The sequence below is a fragment of the Dasypus novemcinctus genome, chromosome 24 (genome assembly GCF_030445035.2).
Source record: "Dasypus novemcinctus isolate mDasNov1 chromosome 24, mDasNov1.1.hap2, whole genome shotgun sequence".
NCBI lineage: Eukaryota > Metazoa > Chordata > Mammalia > Cingulata > Dasypodidae > Dasypus > Dasypus novemcinctus.
The window spans coordinates 2,205,153-2,218,160 of NC_080696.1; the positions used below are offsets into that span (position 1 = coordinate 2,205,153).

Consider the following 13,008-nt stretch of genomic DNA (forward strand, 5'->3'; position numbering starts at 1 on the left):
TCCCAGCCGCTCAGCCTCGACTTCCCGGAGGCCCGGGCATGCTCTGCCCACCCCGGGCTTCAGACCTGCCGTGCCTTCTGCCTGGAACCATCTTGCCTCCTTTGCTGGGCCGACTCCTGCCCCACCTTGAGCAGCCCCTCCAAGCAGCCCGAGCCCCCGGGACCGGGTGGAGCCAGCCCTGCATGGGCTGCCGGGCGGACGACAAGTGAGCAAACGAATCTAGTGCGTGTCGGACACGCGCAACCTGACCTTCGAGCAGCTGCCCAAGCTGCAGCACCCCACGCCAACGTTTTCCCTTTTACAAGCCTGCACAAACCCACTCATCAGCCATTTAGAAAGACTTCTAAGACTTACATTTGTATTTTAATGTGTTTTAAAACAATTTTTGAATTTATAAATACCTATTTACAGTATGAAATTCTTGTAGTACAAAAGGGTGTTCAGTGAAAAGTCTCGGCCCCTCCTCTGGCACTCTGACCTCCAGTTCTCCTCCCTGGGGACCGCTGACGCCACTTTTGGGGTGTTCTCCTCAGTCCAGGCACACGAGCACAGGGAAAATAAGAACCACGTCTCCTCCAGTCTCCCCTGAGGGAGTTCGGATGGAGGCTCCTCCAGCCTCTGGTCCGTCCTCTCTGGAAGGTTCCTCACAAGCTCCTTCCGTTGCGAGTGTCAGCACGGTCTGGACCCTCAAGCCGAGTGCCGGGAAGCCAGTGGTGCCGAGCTCCCTTCCCGCGTGGACAGTCGCTCCAGAGGAGCGCACTGCGGCCAGGCCCCGTGGGGCGGCAGGGCGGGTCCTCGAGGCTCGGCACACGCCAGGCTGCGCGAGACCTGCGAGGTCCTGGGCGGAGGATGACAGGCAGGGGCGGATCTTGCAGGCAGGAGCAGGAAAGGCCTGTGAAGAGCTCGGGGGCCTGGGGACTCTAACTTCTGGGCAGAAGGAATGGAGTCAGACACACACGAGTGTGCCGCCCCGCACGGTGTGCCTGGGCCTGCCACAAGGATGGGCTGGGGTCTCCGATAGACCCCCGCCCCAGGTTCTGTCTGCAGCACGGGGTACCAGGTGGACCAGGATTGTGAGGACAGGCACAGGGGTTAGCCAAGCAGACTGCCACCTGCCAAGAGGAAATGCCATCTGCGGCAAGCACAGTGATGGAGGGCAGGCCAAGAGGCCATCTCGTTTGGGCCAGCAGCAGCTTCTGCTCTCGACCAAGGAGGGGATGCCCTGGGGCTGGGAGGAAGCAGGCAGCCCAGGACGGCCCCTTCCCAGGCGAGACACCCTGAAGTCCGCCTGACCGCCCAGCGGGGTGAAAGCTCACTTCCCTCTACAGACACCTCTACAAGCAGGGCAGGCAGTAAACCGTCTTCGGCCTGCGCCTGCGGAGCTCAGCTCCTCTTGACACATGTCATCTGGGGCTGCGACAGTCTCTTCTCTTAACCCTTTGCTAAAAGCAGAGTCTGACTGACTCACCCGGGAGGGGAAGTGCTTGTCTGCTGGAGCAGGTCCTGCTTCCAAGCAGGCCACAAATCTAGAGGCAAAGCAGCCCTGTCGCTCGTTCCCCCTCCCCACGTACCGGGCCCGTCCACAGCGAGCCCTGGGCCCAGCGACCCGCGTCCGGCCGCTCCACAGGCCCCGTGGAGTTCAGGAAACAGGTGGCCTCCAGGGCGTCTGAAGCACCCCCACCCTGAGCAACAGAGTCCCCTGGGAGACCCCCGGCCCGAGCCCAGCCCCGGGCCTGCTAAGGATGGAGCGTGTCCATCCTCTCCCCTTCTGCTCTGTCTCTAGGGCAGGTAGTCCTGGCCAGCGCCAAGCTGGACAGCTGGCCTCTCCTGCCCCTTGACACCCACCACATCTCCATCTGCCTGGGCAGACCCCAGGGTGGCCCCAGCTTCTGGGGTGCACGCTTGGAGGTCTGCAGCCCATGCACATGCCCTCCCCCAGGCCCGCCTTCTGCCCGGGCGACCCCAGCTCAGCTGCTCCTGGGACAGCAGCCCTGGGGGGCTCTGCCTCCACCCCCTGCAGAGCAGTCGGGGACAGCGTGCCATGTCCTTCCGCTCTGCGCTCAGGAAGCCAGACCCTGGCAAGGGCCCTGACGACGGTGAGCGTTTCATTACCGCCGCAAGGATTCAGAGTTTTTTCTGGACCCCACACCAGGACAGGACTAACGTGCTGCTTCCAGGCTGCCTGGGGGCGGGACAGCCCGTGAGTGGACCCTGCTGCGGGCAGCTTTTCTAAACAAAACCAGAGGCGTGGAAGAGTCCAGTGTGTGTGGGCTGCCACGGGAGACAGGGCTACTGGGCCCTACCCTGTGCTCCTGGGAGAGGAGACGTGCACGGACACCGCGCTCACCCAGAGGCTGGCGCGCTCGCGAGGAGCGGCTGAGCCGCGAGGCCAGGGCAGCGGCAAGCCCAGCTCACGAGGGGTGTCTATGGCCACCGAAACAAGCTGTCCACCCGATATGATAAAAGCAAAAGACGTCACTGTTTTCCCTGGACAAATTTTTTGTTTGTTTTAGATTTCAGAACGGTAGGTAGGAGCTTGGAACGTCCGTTGCAAAGAAATAGAATCTGAAAGGCATGCAGCAGGAAGTAGGTGCACTGCTTACCTTGTGAACACTGTTCAAGGCATTTGGGAAAGAGGAATCTAGGAGGAAAAGAGAAGTATTTTAAAAACCATTAATTCCAGAGTTGTCTGTTATTTCCCCCAAATCCTGTATCACATGTATGCAAGAAGGCTGAGCCGTGGTTGTCCAAGAGGCTTTCAAAGCTTGAAGCCTCGGGAAGAGGAATCGGCCCAGTGGTTAGGGCGTCTGCCTACCACATGGGAGGTCCGCGGTTCAAACCCTGGGCCTCCTTGACCCGTGTGGAGCTGGCCCATGCGCAGTGCTGATGCGCGCAAGGAGTGCCGTGCCACGCAGGGGTGTCCCCACGTAGGGGAGCCCCACACGCAAGGAGTGCGCCCCATAAGGAGAGCCACCCAGCGCGAAAGAAAGTGCAGCCTGCCCAGGAATGGCGCCGCACACACGGAGAGCTGACACAAGAAGATGACGCAACAAAAAGAAACACAGATTCCCGTGCCGCTGACAACAGAAGCGGACAAAGATGAACACGCAGCAAATAGACACAGAGAACAGACAACTGGGAAGGGGAGAGAAATAAATAAATAAATCTTAAAAAAATTTAAAAATAAAGCTTGGAGCCTCTAGAGCCCATGAAAGCCACGGCAGAGCCCCCTGCAGCTCCATGCTGAGCGAGAAAGAGTGCACGGTGTTTCTGAAAGAGACACTGTTCTGACAGTAAAGAGGAAATCTCAAAGTGAGAAGAACTACGTTCAGTTAACGCTGCCTGGGGGCCTCCAGAACCAAAGTCGCCATGCTTCCCCTGGCACCCGCTAGAATCCCAACTCCCCCAACCCCACCTTAGGCACATGGCAGAGGAGGAAGAGGAAGCCGAGGGAATCACAAGTGCAGCAGCTGCCACGTGCAGTGCTGTGGCCTGCGCCACAGGAAAACTCAGTATTCACAGCGCTTTAAAAGTCCAAAACATCGGCTGCTCTTCCCAGGGAAGAGACCTACCACCGAGGGCGAAGCCGCCCGTAACCAAGCTCCTGCTGTGGACGAGCAGCAGGCAAGCACCTCCCGTCACGCCACCCCCGTGCTGCCCGGGGCCCCCTTGCCTGGGCATTTAACACACCCGGGAGTGGCCCTGGGATGCTAAGCAGGTCAAGCGCTCTGCCCAAGGTCTTCCACGCCGCAAGGGAGCGGAAGGGCTGCCAGGTGCCATGCAGCTCCTGTGTCTCCCTCCCTTAAGCCTCTCTTCTGAAGGGCTGCTGCCCCAGCTGGTCAGCATTAATGCTGCTACATCCCTGGGGGAAGGATCCCCTGGCCTGTCCTTGGTGGCAGCACGTCTTCATCCTTTCATTTGACCTCTGAAAACAGCAGGAAGCATGCCACATGGGGCTGAGTCAGATGGACAAGTGAGAGGCTGAACACCGCTTTGGGCTATGGATCTAGTTCTTGTCTGGCTCCTTCGTGGCTTCTCAAGATTCCCAGAGAGGAGCCCCCGTGTGTCTGAGCAACGACAAGAGCCCCGGCAAGACGCACTGCCCACAGCAGTCTCCCGAGAATAGGAGGAACTGGACATGCAGGTTTTACCCTTGGGCCTGTGCGAGGACAGTGGCCGGGCCGCACGCCCACCAGACATCCTGTCCCTGTGGAGGGCCTGTGAAACTTTGGGGTGTGTGCCCCTAAGGCCCATGGTGGCTCACAGAGGAACCCTGGACAAGGTACATATTAGTAAAGCATAAATCCATCCAAAGTGTACAATCAATGGTATTTGGTATAATCACATATTGTGCATTCATCATTCAATCATTGAAGTATTTTCATTATTCCAATAATAAACAAAAAACCTCCACCCCCCAATAATCATGACTTGATCTCTGCTTCCCTGCTGTACACAGCTGTTTTTCTGTTTCTACTTTATTTGTATTTATATTTTGTACAGATGGAATCAAACAATATGTAGTACCTTTTGTTCACTTTCTTTCACTTAGTGTATTTCCTTTTTTTAAACCCTTAATGGAAGGTAATTAGTATATTATTATACACTACTTCCACATTTCCCTTTGGTTGTGTTTTTGCCTGCTATTAACATCTTGCAGCATTAAGGCACATTGTGCAGTTACACGTGCAGCACTACCCCCACTCCTATTTCACGTGAGGCCTGCTAAGCCGTACGGCCCCACGTTACGTTTTCCAGCTTTCTGTCTAGTAACACTCAGAACTTAGATGCTCCCTTTCAACCACTTTTCGATGCTTGCTTCTTTTTAATGGTTATAAAATTGCATTAATCTTTTCTTATGGCACTCCCTACCTATGTATCACAATTCCTAGGGCATGTGTTGCCAGTGCAGCCTTTGGAAAATTACTGAACTTCGCTGAGCATGTTTCCTCGTGATAAACATGGTACTAAAGTCTACTGTAAAGTGTGATTTTGTGGGTTAAATGGGGCAAAGCATCAAAATAATGCCTGACAAATAGCGCAAAATAAATGTTGGCTTGCTTCTTTCCTTCTCTACTGTCTTCAATATTAAGCTGTAAAACTACTGAAGAATACCCTGCAAAGGAGCCTTAACCATAATAGGCAAGTTCTGCAACAAGGAACAATAAAGTAACAGATAGGCTGGTTCCTGGCCAGCTTGTCCCCTGGATAACAGAAAACAGCTGTGATTATAGCACATTCCTAAGCCTTACATGATATTGTGCATTTTGTAAGGAGCCTGATTTTATATAAAGGTCTAGTCAATCAATAAATGGTGATACTGATCAATTCTGACTCAAAGCATGGGCTCCACAATTCCCATGGCATATCCGCAACAGAGACACTTCAAGAGCAGAGGCCCAGGCGGGCCTGTCTGGGCTGCACCTGTGGTGGACACTGAAAGACATCGACGGCAGTGAAGGCCGATCCCGAGTCCAGACTGAGTCCACCTCCTGAAGTACAGAGGCGGTATTATCTCCTTCCTCACGTAAAGGAAAAAGGCCTTACCATGCTCTACTCCCATCTGCTTTGCTTTTTAACATTATCTAGAAGCAATGATGAAAAAAAAATTCTTTTTGCCAAGGAAGCCATTTTCCCCCAAAGATTTACTCCACTCTGCCCCCCGTTGTCTGCGGTGTCCACTCACTGTGTGTACCTCTGTGTCTGCTTGCATTCTCATTAGGCAGCTCTGGGAACCGATCCTGGGACCTTCTGGAGTGGGAGAGAGGCGATTACGCTCTTATGGCACCTCAACTCCCTGGTCTGCTGAGTCTCTTTTGGTTGCATCATCTTGCTGCACCAGCTTGAGGCTCAGGCCAGCTTGCCTTCACCAGGAGGCCCCGGGTACTGAACCCTAGATTTCCCATAAGGTAGACAGGAGCCCAATCAAGGAAGCCATTTTACAAAAATAACAATTGAACTAAGAATTTTTTAAAACTTGATTCTCAAGGCAACTTTTCTTATTATTAGGCAAGGAGAATAAAAGGCATTCAGATTAAAAAGGAAGAAGTAAAATTATCTCTATTGGCGGATGGCATGTTCTTGTACATAGAAAATCCTAAGAAATCCTCAGACCAAAAAAACTAATAGAATTAATAAGAGTTCAACGAGGCTGCAGGACACACGAGCAATACTCAGCTACCAGTCGTGTGTCTACACCCTGGTGGTGAGCCACTCTAGACGGGCCCTACGAGAAATGCTGCCAGGGGGCTCTGCAGGTTGAAAGGAGAGGACACCGGACAACCGACTCAAGCCGTGTGAGGAAATTAAGATCTCTTGCCATTACTCAAAAATAATGACAAGGGTAAATAAAAATGCCAGTTCTATTGTATTTTGGTTTATAACTTCAGTTTTTACTTCCTAAGGGATGTAAAATGCATAAAATGTAATAAGTCAGTGGTTTTGGACTCATAGTGCATAAACGTCTAATCTGTGACAAGAGCCACATGAAGGTGGGGAGATGGAGGGACAGGAACGTGGTGTGTGTGTGCTGTTGAAGTTAAGTCAGAATCAAAACAATAAGATTGTTTCAGACTTAGGATGTTAAATTTAAGCCCCATGGTAACCACAAGAGAATATAAAAACTCATCGAGACAGAAGTAGAGTGCAGGCTGCCAGGGGTGCAGGGAGGGGCAGTGGGAGTTAATGCAGAAAGAGTGGAGGTTTCTGTTTGGAGTGAAGGGAAAGTTCTAGTAACAGATGGTGGGAGGGGACTGAAGATTGTGAATGTGATTACTCATCCTGAATGGTGTGCTTGGGAAGGGCTGGGATGGGAGGATTTATGTTGTACGTATGTTTCCACACTTGTAAAAGGTAAATAAATAAACAGAGAAACTAAGATAATAACTAAATGCAAAACATGACACTGGAAAGGCTCTAAAGTTGGAGGAGAGAAGGCTCAGAAGGACATTATTGGGACATAAGAAAAACTGGAACATAGAATGTAGGCGTCACAGTAATGCTAAATTTCTTGCACTGGGTGATGCCCTTAGGGTTACTACGTAAGTGAATACCCTTGTCTGCAGGAAACGTGTTCCGGTCTGCGGCTGCGGGGCCAGCACTCACCTGCGCTCCAGCCCGCGGCCTCCTGGCACCCACCTGTGCTCCATGTAGCAGCTCAAGGGCTCCACGCACACCGTGATGGCACCGATGCTGAAGGCGGACTTGACGTGTGGGTCTGGGTGGGTCTGCAGGGCCTGGACGACGTCAATAACGTCTGTGTAGCTGGAAAACACGGTGAGCAGTGAGTTTACTGCCCGGGCCGGGGGGCGGTGCCGAGTGGCTCGCCAAGCACCGGTGGAAGGAAACCAAGAGGCGGTGTCCTGGTGTCGCCTCCTGTGGTTTAGAGCCCCTGGAGTCTACGTGGCGTTTCTGCACCCCGAGTTCCACTCGGCTCATGACTGCGAGGGAGTGGAAGACAAGGCCACTGAGGGGACCAGGAAGCCTGCCAGCAACCCTGGGTGGGACGCGCTGGTCCTCAGGCTGTTCTCTAACCACCAGGCAGGGAGCTCCTGCCTGCGTCTTCCTTGTCTTTAGCAGCTTTTTGCTCTCCTTTCTACGTCAAAGAACACGCAGGCATGAGAGAAAGGGGGATCATCGGGTACCTGTCCAGGTCAGCACTGAAATGTGAAGCCAGACTCGCTGGTCTGGAGCTCTGTTGACCTGCAGAGCCGACCGGACACCTCCCTCAGAGCCTAAGGAGCTCCTGGCCCGCCCCCCCACGCCTGCTCCTCCCACGGCCTGTCCCTCTCCACAGAGAGGACCCTGCTCTCCAGCTGCTTGGCCAGAAGACCTGTTGGACTTCCTCCCTCTCCACCACGGTCACACCAGCAGTGTGACCGCCACACCGTAACTACAATGTGGCCACTGATCCCAGCCCCACTGTTGCAACTTGGTGCAAACCATGGCCATCTCTTGCCCACCTCACCCCAAGCGCTTCCTTACTGGCCTCCCCACTCCTGCCCCTGCCTCTCTGCAGCCTACTTTCAACACAGAAGCCAGAGGTTCCCTGCTAAACCCGTGGTCAGACTGTCTCAGCGGGGCCCTCCATGGCCCGGCTCCGCACTGCAGGGCAGCCCCACTGCCCGCCTCTGGCTCCACCCGACCCCCCCAGGCATGGTGCAGAGGCTCCCCGAGCCTGCCAGGCCTGCTCCCCTTCCCGCTGCCTCCCCGGCCTGGGCGCTTTTCCTCGGATGTCTGCAGAGCTTGCTCTCCTGCCCCTCCAAGGCCGACTCTACACATGCCAGGCGAAGCAGCTGCCCCTCCCCTGGTGCCCACCTCATCTCCCTCCGGGGCACTGGTGACCACTGAGGTGCTTACTGCTGTCTTCCCGGTTGTAAGGAAAGCCTGCTCTGCGCTGGCCTGTCGGTGCCGAGAGCGGGCGTGAATGCACTGGACACAGCCCCGGCGGATCCCTGCCCACACCCAGGGACCACTTCCCAGTTGACCCCACCTCCCACTGTCGGGCAGACGTAAACGGTTAAATGCCCCAGACTTGCTCCTCAGCATTAGTTTTTCTTGTAGAAAAAGTGTTTGCGGGCTTTTTATTTTACAAGTTCAGTATCAGGAGCACAGATTCTCATATTTTAGGGTAGAAAAGGACCATTGACAATCTGACAAGCCAATCTTGTCGATTTTGGTCATTTTAACATGCTAGCGTTTCCTTAGCGTGGCTGGGGAATCCCCGGGTTCTCAGAGCACCCCAGGACTCTTCGCTGATTTGAATGGAAAAAGGTCCGCGTGGACAACAGGCCCCGTCCTGCTGGCGAGGCCAGCGCACCTGGCACCAGGCTCAGGGGCCCACCGAGCTCAGAAGGCCCTGACCCCCAGCTCTGCTCTCAGGACGCCCCACGCGCCCTGCCCTCCTCACAAAGGAATACAAGAGCCGTATGCAGGGAGCAAGCCCACGATCTGAGATGCTGCTGGGGCCCCCCTTCAGCAGCAGCTTCAACAATGGGCTCGAAGGTCTGGCCAAGGAGATGCACATGCCCCAAGCACGCTGCTGTGTGTGGCCCACGGAGCCCGGGAGAGCGTGGCTGGGGTCCTGCGGCGAGGCTGGCCGGAGGCCGTGGGGGTGGCCAGGCCCTGCCTCGCAGCCCAGAGGCCATGGCACCGGCTGGCGCTCAGATGCACAACGGCAGCGGCAAAGGGTCAGGAAGGCCCTCTGAGGGGCTGGGTGCAGCGAGCGCAGCTGCCCGCTGCCCACGCCCTCTGCTGCTGGCAGGGGCAGGAGGGTGGCAGCTGGGCAAACCTTGCCTCTGACTGCTAGGACAGAGACCCGGAAGAGAACTGGTCCTCCCTGTGGCTCTGCCTTGGCCAGGGCAGCACGAAGGGGTGAAGAGCTCAGGGCTGAGGACAGGCGGTGGCCCGGGGGGTGTCCGGCGCTGCCCATCACACACCTGGAGGCCCCAGCAGGGTGTGGATCAGGGCCTGCTTACTGGAAACAACGGGCCCAACCAGCCCGGCCGGTTTCTGCAAACACCAGCAGAGGCAGCGCAGCACAAAGGCGCTTTGTGGGAGCTGCCCACAGCTGCTGTCACCAGCACAGCGACACCACGAGAAGCGGGCTCGTGTCTTCCCTAACCCGACACCCTCCCCGCTGGGCCGAGGGCCCCCCGGCAAAGGCCTCCGGGGGCTCAGGGCAGCTCCTGCAGCAGGTCCTCGAACGCCCACAACAGTCCTGCTGGCAGACTCCACTAGCTGGTCGGCGGACATTCAGCCCTTACCCAACTCCACCAGTACGCTCCTCACAGGGGGCCCTACGAAGGCAAAGGAAGAGCTCTAGGGACAACTGCTGCGCCCAGAATTATCAAAGAGCCCCGGCGAGAAAACCTCCTCCCCACCCCGCTGCCTGGGCCCTCACGACGCGGGGCGTCCTGAAGGCGACTGAAGGCCCGTGTGCGAGCGACAGCAGCCGCGGCTCCTCGCAGCCTGTGGGGGGGCGCGGACGCCGCTCAGCCCCATGGCCACCCACCCACTGTCCCGGAAGCCTCCAGCTCACCCCTGCAAGGCCACCAGCAGCCTGGCGCTCCTGCGGGCGCAGGCCGGCGGGCGGGCGGAGCGGCTGTGCCGGGCCTCCAACGCGCTGGAGAGGAACCTCTGGAAGTGGGAGGCATGGAAGCACTCAGAGCTGTCCATGAGCTGGCGGTACAGCATCCACCTGCAGAGAGCAGAGGCGAGCTCGGGGGGCTGCCAGAGGGCCCCGACGCAGGCACTGCCCGGACCTTCCTGCCAGCGAACCCGCACACGACAGGAACGGGCTGCGCCGGGAGCCCAGGGGACCGCGAGCATGATCGACTGGCGTTCTGACGAAGGCCCTCACCACAGGGCAAGAGGAGGGGTGGGGACACGAGCGACAGACCTCAGAACTGATGAGCCTGACGGCCTGACCAGGGCCGCTCAGCCCCGGGCTAGGAAAGACCTGCTACGGACGAGACACGGGCAGGCGAAGAGTCCTGAAGGTGCACACCGAGCCCGGGTGAGGAACTGGCTAGCCGGGCAATGCCCGCTAAAGCAGGCCCAGCACTTGCCCAGCATTCCTCCAAAACTTGCCCCACTCCACGCTCCCGCCCTGAACCGCCAGCCTTCTGGGCAATTTCATTCCCTCAGTTCCGACCTGACTCCCGCAGGATGCCCTCCACGTATCAAAGGACTGCCCAGGTCAGCAAGGGCGAGCCGAGTGGACGCGATGGACGGATGGCAGCCTCAGCGTCATGCTGTGCCGAGCCGAGCTGCCCGAGGCCAGGCCTCTGTACCTGCTGCTGCGCAGCCGCTCCTCCTCAGGCCAGTGCTCCAACACTACCTTCTCAGGGAGGTGGTCCCTGGCGGCTCATTTTAGAGCGGGCCTCTCCCCCACCCCACGTCCTTCCCTGCTTCACCTTCTACAGCGCTTTCCACAGGCTAAAGTTCAGCTTAGCTGGGCACTCCCCCCCCCCCCGCCCCGACTGCAAAGCCCACCAGGGCAGAGCTCTTCCTGCCTGTCTCTTTTGCACATCGTCCACCAGGCACACGTGCAGGATGAGCTGCCGACCTCATCCACCCGAAGGTCAGCCGTGTCTAGGCTTCCCAGGGCCAGGTCCCGGTGAAGCCCCTTCCCCAAAGCTAGGGCAGCGGCCATACAAACCTGCCATACTCCTTATGCAGAGTGACCAGGAAAGCACAGAGCTCGCTGGCACAAGAGCCTGGGAGGCCAGTTACGATGCTGATAATGACCTACGTGAAAGAAAAGGCAACATACAGACAACCTTGAACAAGGAGCTAGAGAGTGACCAGAGCCCGGCCCCGTGGGCTTGACCTCAGCACCACCACTTGCCAGCTACGCGACCGCGGGCTAATGACCCCTCTGCATCCCGTGCTTAGAGTGTGCTGGCACAGAGCAAACTACATAGAATGCAGGATTCTTATTAAAATTCCCACGGCCAATACATGAGTTCTTTAGGGTTTATGTGAACTTTCTGGAAAAGTACAACTTCTCTACTTAAAGATACAAGGAATTACGGTGCCCAGTTGTTAGACACCACAACATCTTTTGTAGAACACATATTCATGGATGATACCATGTTCTTTCAACAGTTACACTTTTCAGGAAAATCCTGGGCAAAAGAGGGTCTGGGATGAAAACGCAGTGGGCTGAAGCGTCACAGTGAAGTCAGCGAAGGAGACGAACGGCCCCGCTGAGTCTTGCTGCGTGACAAGTGTGGCTGACAGCGCGGCTGACTCCTGGTGGGGAAGGGAGCCAGGCTGGGCTGCCCGGACCTTCCAACTTGACTGCAGGTCAACGGCCCCCTCCCCAGGTCGGCAATTGAGAACAACTCGAAGAAATCCCTGGAAAAGCACGGGTAGGCCAGGGAGGACACAAACTGCGCAGCCGCCAATGGACGCTGAGGTAAGCAGCACAGCGCAGCACAGGCCTCCAGCCTGGTTCACTTTGCAAACCCAAGGCTCTCAGGACAGGCTAGTCATGCACAGCTTAAGCCAACACTGTCCTGGCAGCAAAGGTGGCTCTTCTTGGTGGAGCCAGCAGCTCCCCCGTGTCCCAGGCAGCACCCCACGTAACTGGTGCTGTGTTTATCTTCCTCACACCCTAACCCCCACCTTCGTCCTAGTCCTCAGCCCCTCAAACCACAGCAGGCAAGCCTTCAGCAGACCCCTTCTGGCCTCAGGTCAGCCCTGTCGTGCTGTTAGATGGCTTTATGTACATTAACCACATCTTTTATACTGGGATACTGCGGTGCAAGGAGCCTAGGATGTAATTCCTTTTAAATAAAACAGAGCGAGTTGGCATTTGCAGGCCTTTGAAACTCTTACCCAGGGAAGGAATGATGCTTCTACTTGCTTAGTGCTTCTGCTGTCATTTGCAGCTCAGTGACATACATTTGCACAGAAATAAACACTACCTTTGAGTAAATTACAATGTATGGTTCCAAAGGATGGTGGGAGGGGGTTAGGAGGAGGGAAACGTGGTGCAGATGAAAATCCACTCTTGGGAGGAGAATGCTCATAGTATCACTCTACCCTGGCAATGCCAGCAGCTGCCCCAGCCCCTCCTGGCACCATGTACCGAGTCCTGCAGGTAAGTCCTTGTCACAACAGAAAGAGCCGATGGCGTGAGAGCACTGGGCCACAGGTGTGAGGACCTGGGCAGGCAAGGGCAGGGCACGGCCAGGCGCCAGGGCACTTCCCTGCCCCGGGGCTCCGCCTGCACGGGACAGGTTTCCCTGTTGCCGAGCGGGGGCAGGTCGCGACAAAAGGGACCCCACCTAAGCTCTTTGTTAACGGACAGAAAGACCGAGGTAGGACAGGCGGCTGCTCGTCCCTGAGCTCCCAGCGTTTACCTGGCCGCCTTCCACCCTGAGAGCAGGGCTGGTGTCAGCCTGCCGCAGCAGCACAGGAAGGTGTGTTCTCATCATGGGCTCGCGACCCACGCTGCCCAGCGCGAAGTGCTGGGGAAACCTGGGAACAAGACACGGC

At 56.6% G+C, this 13,008-nt stretch overlaps 1 protein-coding gene across 1 annotated transcript in view; it reads right to left on the bottom strand.

Moving 5' to 3' along the window:
* Positions 1 to 344: 344 nt before the first annotated feature.
* The window catches only part of DNAAF9 (dynein axonemal assembly factor 9), a 131,188-nt gene continuing 118,524 nt past the window's right edge, over positions 345 to 13,008 (bottom strand). Inside the window, exons 26-32 of the mRNA XM_058287457.2 lie at positions 12,873 to 12,990; positions 11,162 to 11,250; positions 10,040 to 10,198; positions 7,138 to 7,263; positions 5,696 to 5,751; positions 2,604 to 2,641; positions 345 to 838 (exon numbers count right to left, since the gene is read on the bottom strand). Of these exons, the coding sequence (XP_058143440.2) occupies positions 530 to 838; positions 2,604 to 2,641; positions 5,696 to 5,751; positions 7,138 to 7,263; positions 10,040 to 10,198; positions 11,162 to 11,250; positions 12,873 to 12,990 (895 nt within the window). The 3' untranslated portion in view covers positions 345 to 529. The remainder of the gene's footprint in view (positions 839 to 2,603; positions 2,642 to 5,695; positions 5,752 to 7,137; positions 7,264 to 10,039; positions 10,199 to 11,161; positions 11,251 to 12,872; positions 12,991 to 13,008) is intronic.